Raw genomic sequence first — 13284 nt, 5'->3', positions numbered from 1 at the left:
TATTCGTACATATAAATATCCCCCATCGTGTCCGATCGAGTGTATATGGTTATTTATAGGTATGTCCAATTGTAAATCTTTATATTAAAATTAACAAACTATCATTTAGTTAAACAAATATAAAGCCCATTAATAGCCCATAGTCTAATTTCCACAAGTGTCGTTCTTTTGTCCAAACCCCAATTATGGTACAAAGCCCAATTACCCAAATTTAAATATTTTTAGCCCAACATCATGATTACTTCGGATTAAATAAGCATAATAATAATAACTTAGCTACGAGACATTAAATTAAAAAGGTTGAACATAACTTACAATGATTAAAAATAGCGTAGCGTTACACGGACAGAATTTCAACTTACACCCTTACAACATTCGCTAACATACCCTTATTATTGGAAATTAAAATTAAAATTTAAAATTAAAATAAATATATATACATATACTACGTTGATGAATGAAGAAAAAGATGTGTTGAATTCAGAAAAATGTGTTGCCTTTTATAGGCCCACACTGAAATTTGGGGCTCCGCGAGTCGCGTCCCTTGTTGCCTTCGAACTCCGCGAGTCGCGGAGGTAATATTTACAGCTCACACATCTTTGGATCCTTTCTTGCCGACGGATTTTATAATATAAATATAATATAAATATATAATTTATATAATTAATTATATATTATATTATATTTATATATATAATTAATTTGCAACTTTCGCTCCGTTGCGTCGCGCGTTGCGAGTTGACTTTGATCCCGGTTCCGGATTTTTGAACGTCCTTGCGTACTATTTTATATCGTGTACTTTGTGTTTTGTAACTTGTACTCTTGTAATTTTGAGACGTTTCTTATCAATAATTGGAACCACTTTGATTGAACTTTGTACTTTTGAGCTTTTTGGTCGTTTGCGTCTTCAATTCGTTGAATCTGTCTTTTGTCTTCACCTTTTAATATTTAAACGAATATCACTTGTAAATAGAACAATTTTCAACTAAAATCTTGTCTTTCTTGAGGAATAATGCTATGAACACATTTTTAGCATTATCAGCAGGTGTCGTGAAGGTTATGGTTGGTTATGTTAGGTGTTGTTATAGGTTAAGACGTCTTAGCAGAAAAGCAAGGAGGATGACACTTTTGTGATGGTTTGGACAATAAATAGGAACAAACATACCGGAACAGTAGCATCGTCTTCTTCAAATCATCAACATAAAATCACTATTCATCATCTTCTTCGTTGGTTTGTGTTTCGTTCGATAGAGAAACAAAACAGTTGGGATATAGCAGCAACATAGTAGTACATAGGTAATGTTTGAGAATAAGAAGACCAAGGTGGTGATTGCCGAAAGGTGTTGTAGGGTGCTAAGGTGGATTGTGGTGGCTTTAACTCGAACAAAACATAAAACAAACAGGTGGTATTCTTCTTCGTTTCTTCCTTCTTCTTAAACATCTAACATCATCGTCCTCATCATTCTTAGTTTATGTGCTACTGTTGCAGGTCACAGCGATGAAACCATGTACGAGTAGCAATGATACAACGGGAATAACAATGGAGGTTTTAGGTGCGTTTTGAACGAAATTAATACGGCAGTAGCAGTCAAACAGCAATATGGGTGACGGTTTGGTGTTGATTTTGATGTTTGAAACAGAAAGAAACGTTTATATATGACGATGGTGATTTAGGGTTGGTGTTTTAAACAGAAACAGAAAAAGATAGTATGCAATATCAGTGAGGTTTTTATGGTTTTGTTTCTGGGTTTGGTAACGATGAGAAGATAGGTTTCGATTTGAAGATGGTAGTTAGAAGGTGAGGGTGATGACCGGCTGTTTACAGCAGTTGGGGATGGTGATGACTTCAGTGATGGTTTGGTTTATAGATTATTCGAAACAGAAACAATAAGTAAAAACTTGCAACAATCTTCGAGGGTGTCTTGGGTCTATGAATCCACGAACAGGAACAGAAACTTTTTGATTTGTAGTAATGGTTTAATGGTTGCCAATGGTGATGATGGTTTGATGAAAGATGAAGCAACAACCGAAAGATCGATAGGTTGCTGCAGTTAGTGGCGTATAGCTAGTAACCGGTGGAGGTGGTGGTGAAGATGATCGTTCTCGGGTGTGCAAACCGTAGGGAGAAGGAAGAAACACAAGTTGTGTGTGTGCTTGTGCATAGGTATATGTATATATAATTAGATAGATATAATATATATAATATTATATTCATAATTCTTACTCACATTCCTAATACAAAAAGAACCGTCCAAAGTCGAACAGTAATAAATAGGCTAGCAGCCGAGATTTTTAAATTCTTGTACCGACAGTTTTCCAGGGATATTACATCGTGTCCATTGCTAAACAGTTATGGATAAATTTAATTCAGAAAAATCCCATATTTTAAAATTAAGTTCATTTATTTATTCCACTCATTAACTGTTTGAAACCTGATCAATAATGTTCGATAATTATTTATTTTCTGTTCCAATTTATATGTACGGAGTACTAATATTTAAAATTAAAAAGGTAAAAATATTTTTAACAAATCTAACATCTTCGTAATCGATTTACAGTTCAACTTTTATTTTAGTCCTTCATGAACATGTAATATATCTATATTAAAACTAACGAAACGTCAACCGAGTGTTACTGACGTTTACTAATTAGGCTCGAAATCATTCATTTTCAATATACACACTCTATATATATATATATATATATATATATATATATATATATATATATATATATATATATATATATATATATATATTAAATCTTAATTAACAAGTTTAAGTAAATAAATATATTAATTATATTCTTTTAAACAACTAAATATAATATTATATATTTACAAGTAATATTTATATATATATTTTTTATATTATATATATATATATATATATATATATATATATATATATATATATATATATTTACAAATAGTTGTTCGTGAATCGTCGGGAATGGTCGAAGGTCAATTGAATATATGAAACAGTTCAAAATTTTTGAGATCCAACCTAACAGACTTTGCTTATCGTGTTGAAAATACAATATCGTATCGAGAGTTTGATTTAAAATTAGTCGAAATTTTCCGGGTCACTACAAAATATAGTGTAACAATACCTTAATATGATACATATGTATTTAGTAAGGCGTTGTTATAACGATAATCGTTATATATATCGTTTCGAGTTTCTTAACTTAGTAATCTCATTTTTTATGTATATAACTCATTTTTAATATACCTAGTGAGATACTTACTTATCATAATATCATGTTAACTATATATATATATCCATATATATATATCATCATATAGTTTTTACAAGTTTTAACGTTCGTGAATCGCCGGTCAACTCGGGTGGTCAATTGTCTACATGAAACTCATTTCAAATAATCAAGTCTTAACAAGTTTGATTGCTTGACATGTTGGAAACATTTAATCATGCAAATATAGTTTTCATTTAATATATATAATCATGAAAAAGTTCGGGTCACTACAGTAACTAACCATAGGCAAGAGCTAGTTACCCGCTTTAGTTACCCGCATCCACCATCAATTTAATGGAAGTTTTAAGTTTAGTTATAGGAATTGTGGGTCCAGTGACTTTGTATTGTTGGACTTGATGTTTTATTGCTTGTACGTTGTATATTAAGAGGAGTATTGTTTTAGCCATTATATGGAGTGTTTAATTATGAGTTAGTTATAGGATATCGGTGTTGATGTGGCGCTGATGTGAAAGGTTAAGAGGATGAATAGTTTAGTTACGATATGGAGTTGACTTAGTAACTTTTGATATAAGCTATTTTTAAAAGAAGTTGGCAGCTCTCAATGAAGAAACTAATTTTATTATTATTATCTAAATATACTAATTCTAATACTTTTAACTGTAGCTTTACTCCTCATCTGTCTTTTACTAATTATTATTATTTTTCCTAATAACTAACGCATAATAAATATTGTCTTGTAGCTCATTTGGTAGTTGTCTATCTCTCTTAACGAGATGTCAGAAGTTCGACTCCCGTGGGGTGTAACATTGCATACATTGTTGCCCATTTACCCTTGAATTTCACCTAAGGATGCCTTTCGCACATCGCGTTGCGGGAGGGGCCGGGTTATGCAAATGCAGGGAGATGAACTCATGGTGTTATGCTTAACACACATAAAATGATATTTCGTTGTCTTTTACTAATTATTATTATTTTTCCTAATAAGTAACGCATAATAAAAATTGTCTTGTAGCTCATTTAGTTGTTGCCCGTATCTTTTAGCGAGACGTCAGGAGTTCGATTCCTGTAAGGTGTAACATTGCATACATTGTTGTCCATTTACCTTTGAATTCCACCTAAGGATGTCTTTTGCACATTGCGTTGCGGGAGGGACGAGTTATGCAAATGGAGGGAGATAAACTCACATGTTATGCTTAACACACATAAAATGATATTTCGTAAAAGTGTTATATATAGTACTCCGTAGTTAATTATTATTAATTTTAAATTGACAATATTGAATTGTATACGTTAACGTTTAGATACACGTTTATACTTAATATACAAGTTTATACTTAGAGAAAATTAGGCCGTTTATACTTGGATACCCTCACATGTGCTTTGTTCACTTGTTCATCACAACACCTAAACTTTAAATTTTGCGTCGTTGGTACCTGTGGTTTCATTAAATTACCTAGTTTGTACCCAAGCTAACGGCCGTTTATTTTTAAAGGTTAACCCCTCACATGTGTCACGCATGTGAGGGTAATTTCGTCCTTTTATTTACATTTCTTCATATAAAAACACCTCAAAAGGGTGAAAATCCTAATTCCTCATTCGTCTCAAGAAGCACAAGGAGCAAAAATGAAATCATAATTCACAAACACAAACACAAATTCATTTTATTAGTACTTCTGATACAGCAAACAAGTCTGTAAATTAAAGAATGTTTTAAAGTCCTAACCAAATTTGTAAATTAACTCATTTGTCTAGTTAAAAACTTAAAACCTGTTGCAACTAAACTCCAGTCATAGTTAAGGTTACTTGTGCTTCATGTAAATTCTGTTGTGCATAAGGTTTGCTCCTTTTCTACCCTTTTGAGATCAAAAGGATGAGGTAACACGTAAACAATAGCAAATTTCAAGTTTTTAATAAAGCAAATTCCCATAATGAAAATATAGAAACGAAACCGTCTTGGTTCTTAGTGACAAACCAGTACATAAAAGAGTACATAAGAAAACTCGGAGTTCAGTCTCAACCAAAATCTACATTTCAAACAGGTACTTGGACCTTGAATGCATCCAACACAAACCATAACCATAAACTTAAAAGTTGTATGAATGCATCCAACAAAAACAATTACCATAAACTTAAAAGTTGTATATGTATTTAGATAGTGGCACGAGTCAAGTCAATTAACAAAATAGTAGTTTGAACTGGTAAAGTTTAATTAACAGAAACAAAATCAAGCACTTGGGTAGCGAAGTTCACCTTCATGAACTTGAAATTATTTTTTCGATCTGCTTGTTTTTAGTCCTTGATTCCTTCACAAAAAATATTGGTAATCATCTACCCGAGACTCGTCAATCATCAGAATAACTAGAAACATCATATCAACTTCGAATTTTAATGAAGAAGAAACAGTTGACTTTTCTAGCGAACTCTGACTGAAAAATTCGAGCTCGGTTCTTCATGTATGGATCTAATATTTTGCAGATAGTTTCACTAGGAGATTGTGAACACTTCTACATTTTTACATTTCTCAAAATCATTCCAAAATGATCCGAAGTCCTTGATTTTTAATGTTTTCGGTTAATGAAGAACACGGATCAAAAATCTGCAAATCTGTTAATGTTAATCGAAACTAATGATAAACGAAGCTTAGGAATATGATGTAGAACGAATTTATGTAATCAATTAGAGTTAAGATTCAACAATTTTTGATTTCGAATTTTAGATGATGATGAACATGAAACGTCAGAACAGTTTTGAATAATAATGAATTTGTTTGCTGAATCAGAAGTAATAATAAAATGAATTTATGTTTGTGTTTTTGAATTGTGATTTCATTTTTGCTCCTTGTGCTCAAGAAACGAATGAGGAATTAGGGTTTTCACTCTTTTGAGGTATTTTTATATGAAGAAAGTTAAATAAAAGGACGAAAATACCCTCACATGCGTGGCACATGTGAGGAGTTAATCTTTAAAAATAAACGGCCGTTAGTTAGGGTACTAACTAGGTAATTTAATGAAATTACAGGTACCAACGACGCAAAATTTTAAGTTTAGGTGTTGTGATGAAAAAATGAACAAACTACATGTACCAACGGCTTAATTTTTTCCTATACTTAATATAGTATGGTAAAGCTAAAATCCAACTTGTTCTCTATAATTATTGAAATAGAGACATATTATACAACTCAGATAGAATATTTAATAATCCATAAAACTTACCTAAGTTCATCTCTAGATTCCAACGAAGATGGTGATGTCATCTGCGTCTCTCCATCCATCCATCCATCTCACAATTAATTGATTTTAATTATTAATATTAATTGTTTATTTAATAAATTCAACACAGCTGATCCTTTCAAAATAAATAAATAAATTCAACAGTCCACCCTGTAACCATTTCAACACAGCTGATCCTTCCCCCAAATTCACCAAAACCCTACTTCCATCTTCCTTTTTTTTTCAATTGAAATTGAGTTATAAAATATACAATACAATTATACATACACATTATATTTACATATTTTATATATGCATAGATAGATAGATACATATAAATACATACACACTTACTGTCTGTCAGTCAGACTCAACAAATGAAAATTCCACCTTACCTCGATTTCATCACTATCATAACTGTCAAAAGATTCCAATATCATTTATACAACAACACAGAACCTTCGATTTTTAATTTAACCTAATTCCCCTTTCTCTTCATTCATTCATTCATTCATTTCTATTCTAGATCTCAACCTCAATTCAACAACAATGGACGCCAGTGATGCAAAATCAGTGAAACTTGAATCACCGTTAACAAGTACTAGGCCCGATCAAGGATTTAATTTAGACGCCGCTGATGTCTCCGTTTCATCTCCGGTTACTAGACAGAAAGCTGCTGCAGCTAAACAGTTGATTGAGAATCATTATAAGAATTACCTACAAGGATTACAAGATCGTAAAGAAAGGTATGTAGATATAAGTGATTTTAAGTATTTTAGTGTTTGTGGATTATGAAATGGTTGTGTTTGCAGACGAAGAGCTTTACAGCGTAAGGCGGCTGAAGCGCAAGTTTCGACTGAAGAAGAAGAACAGATGTTAAGGAATTTGGAGAAGAAAGAGACTGAGTATATGAGATTGCAAAGGCATAAAATTGGAATTGATGATTTTGAGCTTTTGACTTTGATTGGTAAAGGTGCTTTTGGTGAGGTATAATTATAAACCCTAGTTTGATCAATCTCATTCTACATAGTTCTGTTTATATGCGATCATTAGTAAAATTTAATTGAATTCTTAGAATGGCGATTAGTAAAGATGTTGTGGTAGTATTGATCTGGTTTGGGCTAAATTAGCAAGTTCAAACACGATTAGGACTAGAATGTAAGATTTTGAGAGTTGATTGATGAGCATTGTGGATCTAGTTATCAAAATTTGATTAGCGGACATTCATGTATGTTTTTTGTTTTTTTTTTTTTTTTTTGGTACCATTGATACCGTTAGTTTGGTGTATATCAATCTAATATTATCATCTAAACCTGCTCTGCAGGTGAGGTTATGTCGTGCGAAAACTACTGGAGAAGTCTTTGCAATGAAGAAGTTGAAAAAATCTGACATGCTTAGTCGTGGCCAGGTACAATCACTAAATTGTATTAACTTACAACAGCTATCTTAATCTTTACTTTAAGGAGCATAATATAAGATATATATTAGCTTAATGTTACTATATTGTGAAACAATTGGCTTAAGTATCCTATCATTACTATTGTTTCCGATATGCATATTGTTGCTTGATATTTTTTTATTTTTGTATATTAAGGTTGAGCATGTTCGATCTGAAAGGAATTTGCTTGTGGAGGTTGATAGTAGATGTATTGTAAAACTCTTTTATTCTTTTCAAGATGCTGATTACTTGTATCTTATTATGGAGTATTTACCTGGTGGTGACATCATGACTTTGCTGATGAGAGAAGACATACTTTCGGAAGATGTTGCTCGTTTTTACATGGCTGAAAGTATCATGGCCATTCACTCTATTCATCAACATAACTACATTCATAGGTATTATATATCATAAATGTTACATGCAAATTGTTTTTCTGCAATTTTTGCATGCGCTGATTTTTTTTGTAACACTTTTAGGGACATTAAACCAGATAACCTGATACTGGACCGAAATGGCCACCTAAAGTTATCTGATTTTGGGCTTTGTAAGCCCCTGGAAAGTAAATTTTCATCAATTTTGTTAAATGATGAAGATTATGCAAATCAAGGGCCTATAAATGATACTGATGGGCAGCAAGCTCCTTGGTTAATGCCAAAAGAGAAGTTGCAACAGTGGAAACGTAATCGACGTGCCTTGGTATTACCTTCATCTATATTTTTCTTTGCATTCTTCAATTGAGTTATTAAGTATTAAGTTATTAACACTTCATTAATGACATGTTATTCTGTAAAAAACTTTGTTTTGTAGGCATATTCCACAGTTGGAACACTTGATTATATGGCACCCGAAGTGTTGCTAAAAAAGGGATATGGTATGGAATGTGACTGGTGGTCATTGGGTGCAATCATGTATGAGATGCTTATAGGTTATCCACCGTTTTGCTCTGACGATCCTAGGATGACGTGTCGCAAGATCATAAATTGGAGAACATGTTTGAAATTCCCAGAGGAGCCAAAAGTTTCAAAAGAGGCTCGGGATTTGATCTGCCATTTGTTATGTGATGTGGAATCAAGGTTGGGGACCGGAGGAGTTGATGAAATAAAGGTACAAAAACAGTTAAATTTTAAATCTTTCAATTGCATACCTAAAGATGATAACTTGAGTGTTCATTTTTAAGATATCAATTATGAATGATAATGTTCCTTTAGGCACACCCATGGTTTAATGGTGTCAATTGGGATATATTGTATGAAATGGAGGCTGCATACAAACCAGTTGTTACTGGAGAACTGGATACTCAGAATTTCGAGAAGTTTCCGGAAGTGAGTAATTTAATTTCAAATATATTATTAAGAAGCTGTTTACTTTTTTTTTTCTGTATAAAGTCATGTTTCCATTTGCCTATGATTCTGGAGGGGTGTTTGAATCTATGTCTCCTAAAAACAGACCAATTTTCAGATTAAGTGACAGATTAAGTGACAAGTAAACAACAATGTTACTTACTGAATTAATGTACAGAAACAGATCATTAAGTGGAAAGTAAACATGCCCTAGTCATTCTGTGGGGAAAAAAAAGGTTAAGAGAGTACTTGTAGATTGTTTTTTTTTTTTTTTTTTTTTTTGGAAAAGGGGACGGTACCCCGGAAAATTTTATATCAACCAAATAAAAATGAATACATGGGGGGATGTTATTTAGTGGAACATCCGAAACACTATTACACTTTCCTAACAATCTAGAAAGCATAAAATCTAAATATACACCATATTTCATCTCTATACCAATAAAAAACAAAATCGATACAATCACCAATACCATTCCTATATGACCTATTACTCATACCCAGATGAGTACTTGTAGATTGTTGAAGTAACTTAAATAAGTATGGAACCCTTTTGTTCAATCATAAGGTGTCCTTAACTCTAATGTAGTTGGCAGAGTTCTATCTTATTCAGTTTCTTGTTTATTTTCCTCATCATAAATTTTGACATACTTCGATTGTGATCCCTAAACTTTGTTATATATGACCCCTTGAATAGGGTGATTTTTATTTTTGTCGTTATCTAAGTTGTATTTCTTATGTTGGTGACAGGTGGAAGATCCTCAATCAGCGACACCAAGAGTGGGGCCATGGAGAAAGGTAACAGTTTCTACTTTTTTGAAACATTTTTTTACCTTTGTATTGATCAATTTGGTGCTCAGGTTAATGAAATAATGGTGAGTTTACTTATATTTTATTCACATTTTGTTTGTGTGCAGATGTTAACATCAAAAGACTCAAATTTCATAGGATATACATTCAAGAAATCGGATATGTTGAAATCAGTTGGATCTTCAGGTATGCTTATGAAAGCATAATTATGGTACATTTTTTGATGACGTGTCATGTATATACAACACTAGTGAAATAAAGCCAACAAGAACGGTATAGATAACCTAATCAATTTATCTGTGATTGTGTCGGTAAATAATTAGGTAACCTTACAGCACAATCTTTTCTCAACAGTAATTGTTGCTATTTGTAAATATCATGTTTAATTTAGGTAACTCATAACCTCATTCAGTTATCTACGTTTGCAATCTTTAACCGATTTCATTTATTTTTGATACTTCACATAAGATATGGATGCTGATGTCAATCCTTTAGTACCTTTTAATGCCAATATGGACATGGTTGTCGACTTTTCTTGTTTCATATTTGGATGCTGCATTATATTCTCTTATATCAAAATATGAGAGAAAAGCATAATTTAAGTATTTGATATGCAGGCATAGATATGAAGGCAAATGGTGATTCCAAGCCTCCTCGGTCATTGGTATCCTTGTTTGGTATGTTGACTTTTATTTGACGAAATCAAATATTTTATAAATAAATGTAAATGTTAACTTTTAATATATAAATAAATGTAAATGTTGACGGAATAAAATCTTTATAATTGTTTTAATACCATTTCAGACCATATGGATTTGAAAGGAACTGCGTTACCTGAGGAAGAGCAGGAGCTGAAAAGCTGACTTCAGCATCGGGTTTAATTTTCAAAGGTCTTTATATGCAAGCACTTAGACCTCACACACAGCTGTATTTGCGAGTGTTTACTGTAAAAATACAATTTGAGGAAGATCAGTTTTTGGATGCAATTTTGAGTGTTATAATTTGCTTTATAATCTGCTGTAGTTTCGATGCAAGTTTTTTTTACCGTGGAATATTATTATTTAGAAAAATCTTGGTAAACCCAAACACTATCTCACATTAGTGTGATTTGGTATTGTTATTATTGTTGTTTGGTAAACCCAACACTGCCATCAATATAATCCCAGTATAGATTTCTACATATTATGTTATAAAAGCTGCAAATGCCTATTACCTAGTAAAATTAATCTTGCATCTTGATGGCATCATCTCTTCATGATTATTTTGTAAGTTTAATCTGGCAATTGCTCTTTTAATTCGGTCGAATGGATTGGAACAAGACTTGGGTCGAGTTGGGTCGTACTGGATTCGTTTATTCAAAAAAAGCAATCTATTGTTTTCTTACAATTTTGTGTTCTAGTTTACAATTTCGCCTTTCAGGTTTCAGTTTAGAATTTCATTATTGTGTTTTAGTTTTCAAATTTGCGTTTCGAATTCATTTTCGCGTTTCAGTTTTCATTTTCGCGTTTCAGTTTTTCTTTTTCACGTTTCAGTTTCACGTATTAGTTTTGCATTTTGTTTTAGTTTCGGGTTTCAATTTCAATTCCGTGTTTCAATTTTCAGTTACGGGTTCACATTTAAGTTCTTGTTTCGTAATTCAGTTTCACATTCATTAATCGTAAAATGTAAACTTTAGTTGCATTTCAGTAAACGTAAAACGTAAACATCTCGGCTTCGCATTTCACTCATTAATATTCATATATACAAATACATTTGGTTTCAGTTTTCGAATATGGGTATTTGTTTTCAATTTCGCATTTTAGTTTCGCATTTCAGTTTCGTGTTTCAAAATGTAAACGCGAAACAAAAAATGTAAATGAGAAAACGTAAATGCGAAACCAAAAAGTGCAACGTAAATGCGTAAAGAAAATGTGAAACGAAAACGTGAAACATTAACGATAAACGTAAACGCCTAACGAAAACGTAAATTTTAATTCACTTTAACCCAATCGACCCATATATATGACACATTGGACGAGTTTAATTTAAATTATATTTATATTGGAGTAGTATTTAAATGAATTTTTCATGAACCTCTTTTTTCGTTATCATGTGAATCGACCCAATGGATCTATTATTTCAACTGTGTACCTTTTTTTTTTAAGAACATGTGTCTTGATTGTCGGTAGGGATGACATTTGCGGCCGACAATCAGGGATTTCTTATAGCCGCTCATAACCCGCGAATACTCACAACTCAAGAGAAAACACACAGGTTTTAAAAATATACATATTAACTAATTTGTGCCACGAATACCCATGACTCATAGGATAATCCACAAATAATTATGGTTTACATTGAAAATATTAGTGCATTAACTATATGTATGCGGTTGCACAGATTTACGAGTCGAATTTTACATGTTGCAGGTATTATATATTAATGACCCGCGTGTGATCCATTAATGGGTACACATTTTACCCTCATCATACTCACGAATAAACCTATTTGAATTTACCTACCCATCACAAGCACATATTCACACGGGTCATGAGCCTTTTTCTCCATTGTCATTTGTAATCACTGGATGTTATTTAGGGCTATCAATAAATAAATTCTCATTTAAGTTACATACTAATACTAATATTAAATATATGGATTTTTTTAAACGACAGTCTTTAGGACTCTTATCACATGTATAAAATACTTGTATAAATAATAACCGTCATCAATAATAATTATTATGTACTCTCTATTTATGCACATTAAAAAGACAAAATTACACGTTTGGTCTCTAATGTTTGGTGCAAATTACATGGATTGACTTAGGTTTTTAATTGACCTGGATGCCCCAAATGTTTGGGTCTATTACCCGCTTGGTACCTGATACCGACGGACGTTAGTCAAGCTCCGTTAAATGAGGTCATGTGCGATGCACATGGGGGTAGTTTTTTTTATCATTCCCTCTCATCTCCATTCGCCAAAAAATAAAAACCCTAATTTTAACCCTAAATCAAAATAAAATCTAAATCAAAAATCATAAACCTTTAAAACAACTATAATCTAATTCCAACCAAAACATCGAATTTAAAAACAAAATTCAAAACCTTAAACTTTTTAACATCACCATCTTCATTTATTCTACCAAAGTTAAAACCCTAAACTTTTTATCACCCGAAACATTGATGAATATCTCTTCAAGTGATCCAGTAACCAAAATTAACATAAATAAAAATAAATAAGATTTGAGGAACGTAACTTCTCGATGTTCAGTTTCAGCAACCTC

At 32.1% G+C, this 13284-nt stretch overlaps 1 protein-coding gene across 1 annotated transcript; it reads left to right on the top strand.

Moving 5' to 3' along the window:
• Positions 1-6595: 6595 nt before the first annotated feature.
• Positions 6596-11056, top strand: LOC139866723 (uncharacterized). Its single transcript, XM_071855014.1, has 11 exons — positions 6596-7174; positions 7241-7415; positions 7753-7836; positions 8023-8264; positions 8346-8565; positions 8677-8973; positions 9078-9191; positions 9960-10007; positions 10127-10205; positions 10637-10696; positions 10824-11056. The coding sequence occupies exons 1-11, from the start codon at positions 6978-6980 to the stop codon at positions 10880-10882; spliced, it is 1575 nt and encodes a 524-aa protein (XP_071711115.1). The 5' UTR covers positions 6596-6977; the 3' UTR covers positions 10883-11056.
• The last annotated feature ends 2228 nt before the right edge of the window (positions 11057-13284 follow it).

Source organism: Rutidosis leptorrhynchoides, chromosome 9 (assembly GCF_046630445.1).
Source record: "Rutidosis leptorrhynchoides isolate AG116_Rl617_1_P2 chromosome 9, CSIRO_AGI_Rlap_v1, whole genome shotgun sequence".
Taxonomy (NCBI): domain Eukaryota; kingdom Viridiplantae; phylum Streptophyta; class Magnoliopsida; order Asterales; family Asteraceae; genus Rutidosis; species Rutidosis leptorrhynchoides.
This window is presented reverse-complemented; position numbering and strand designations above follow the sequence as displayed.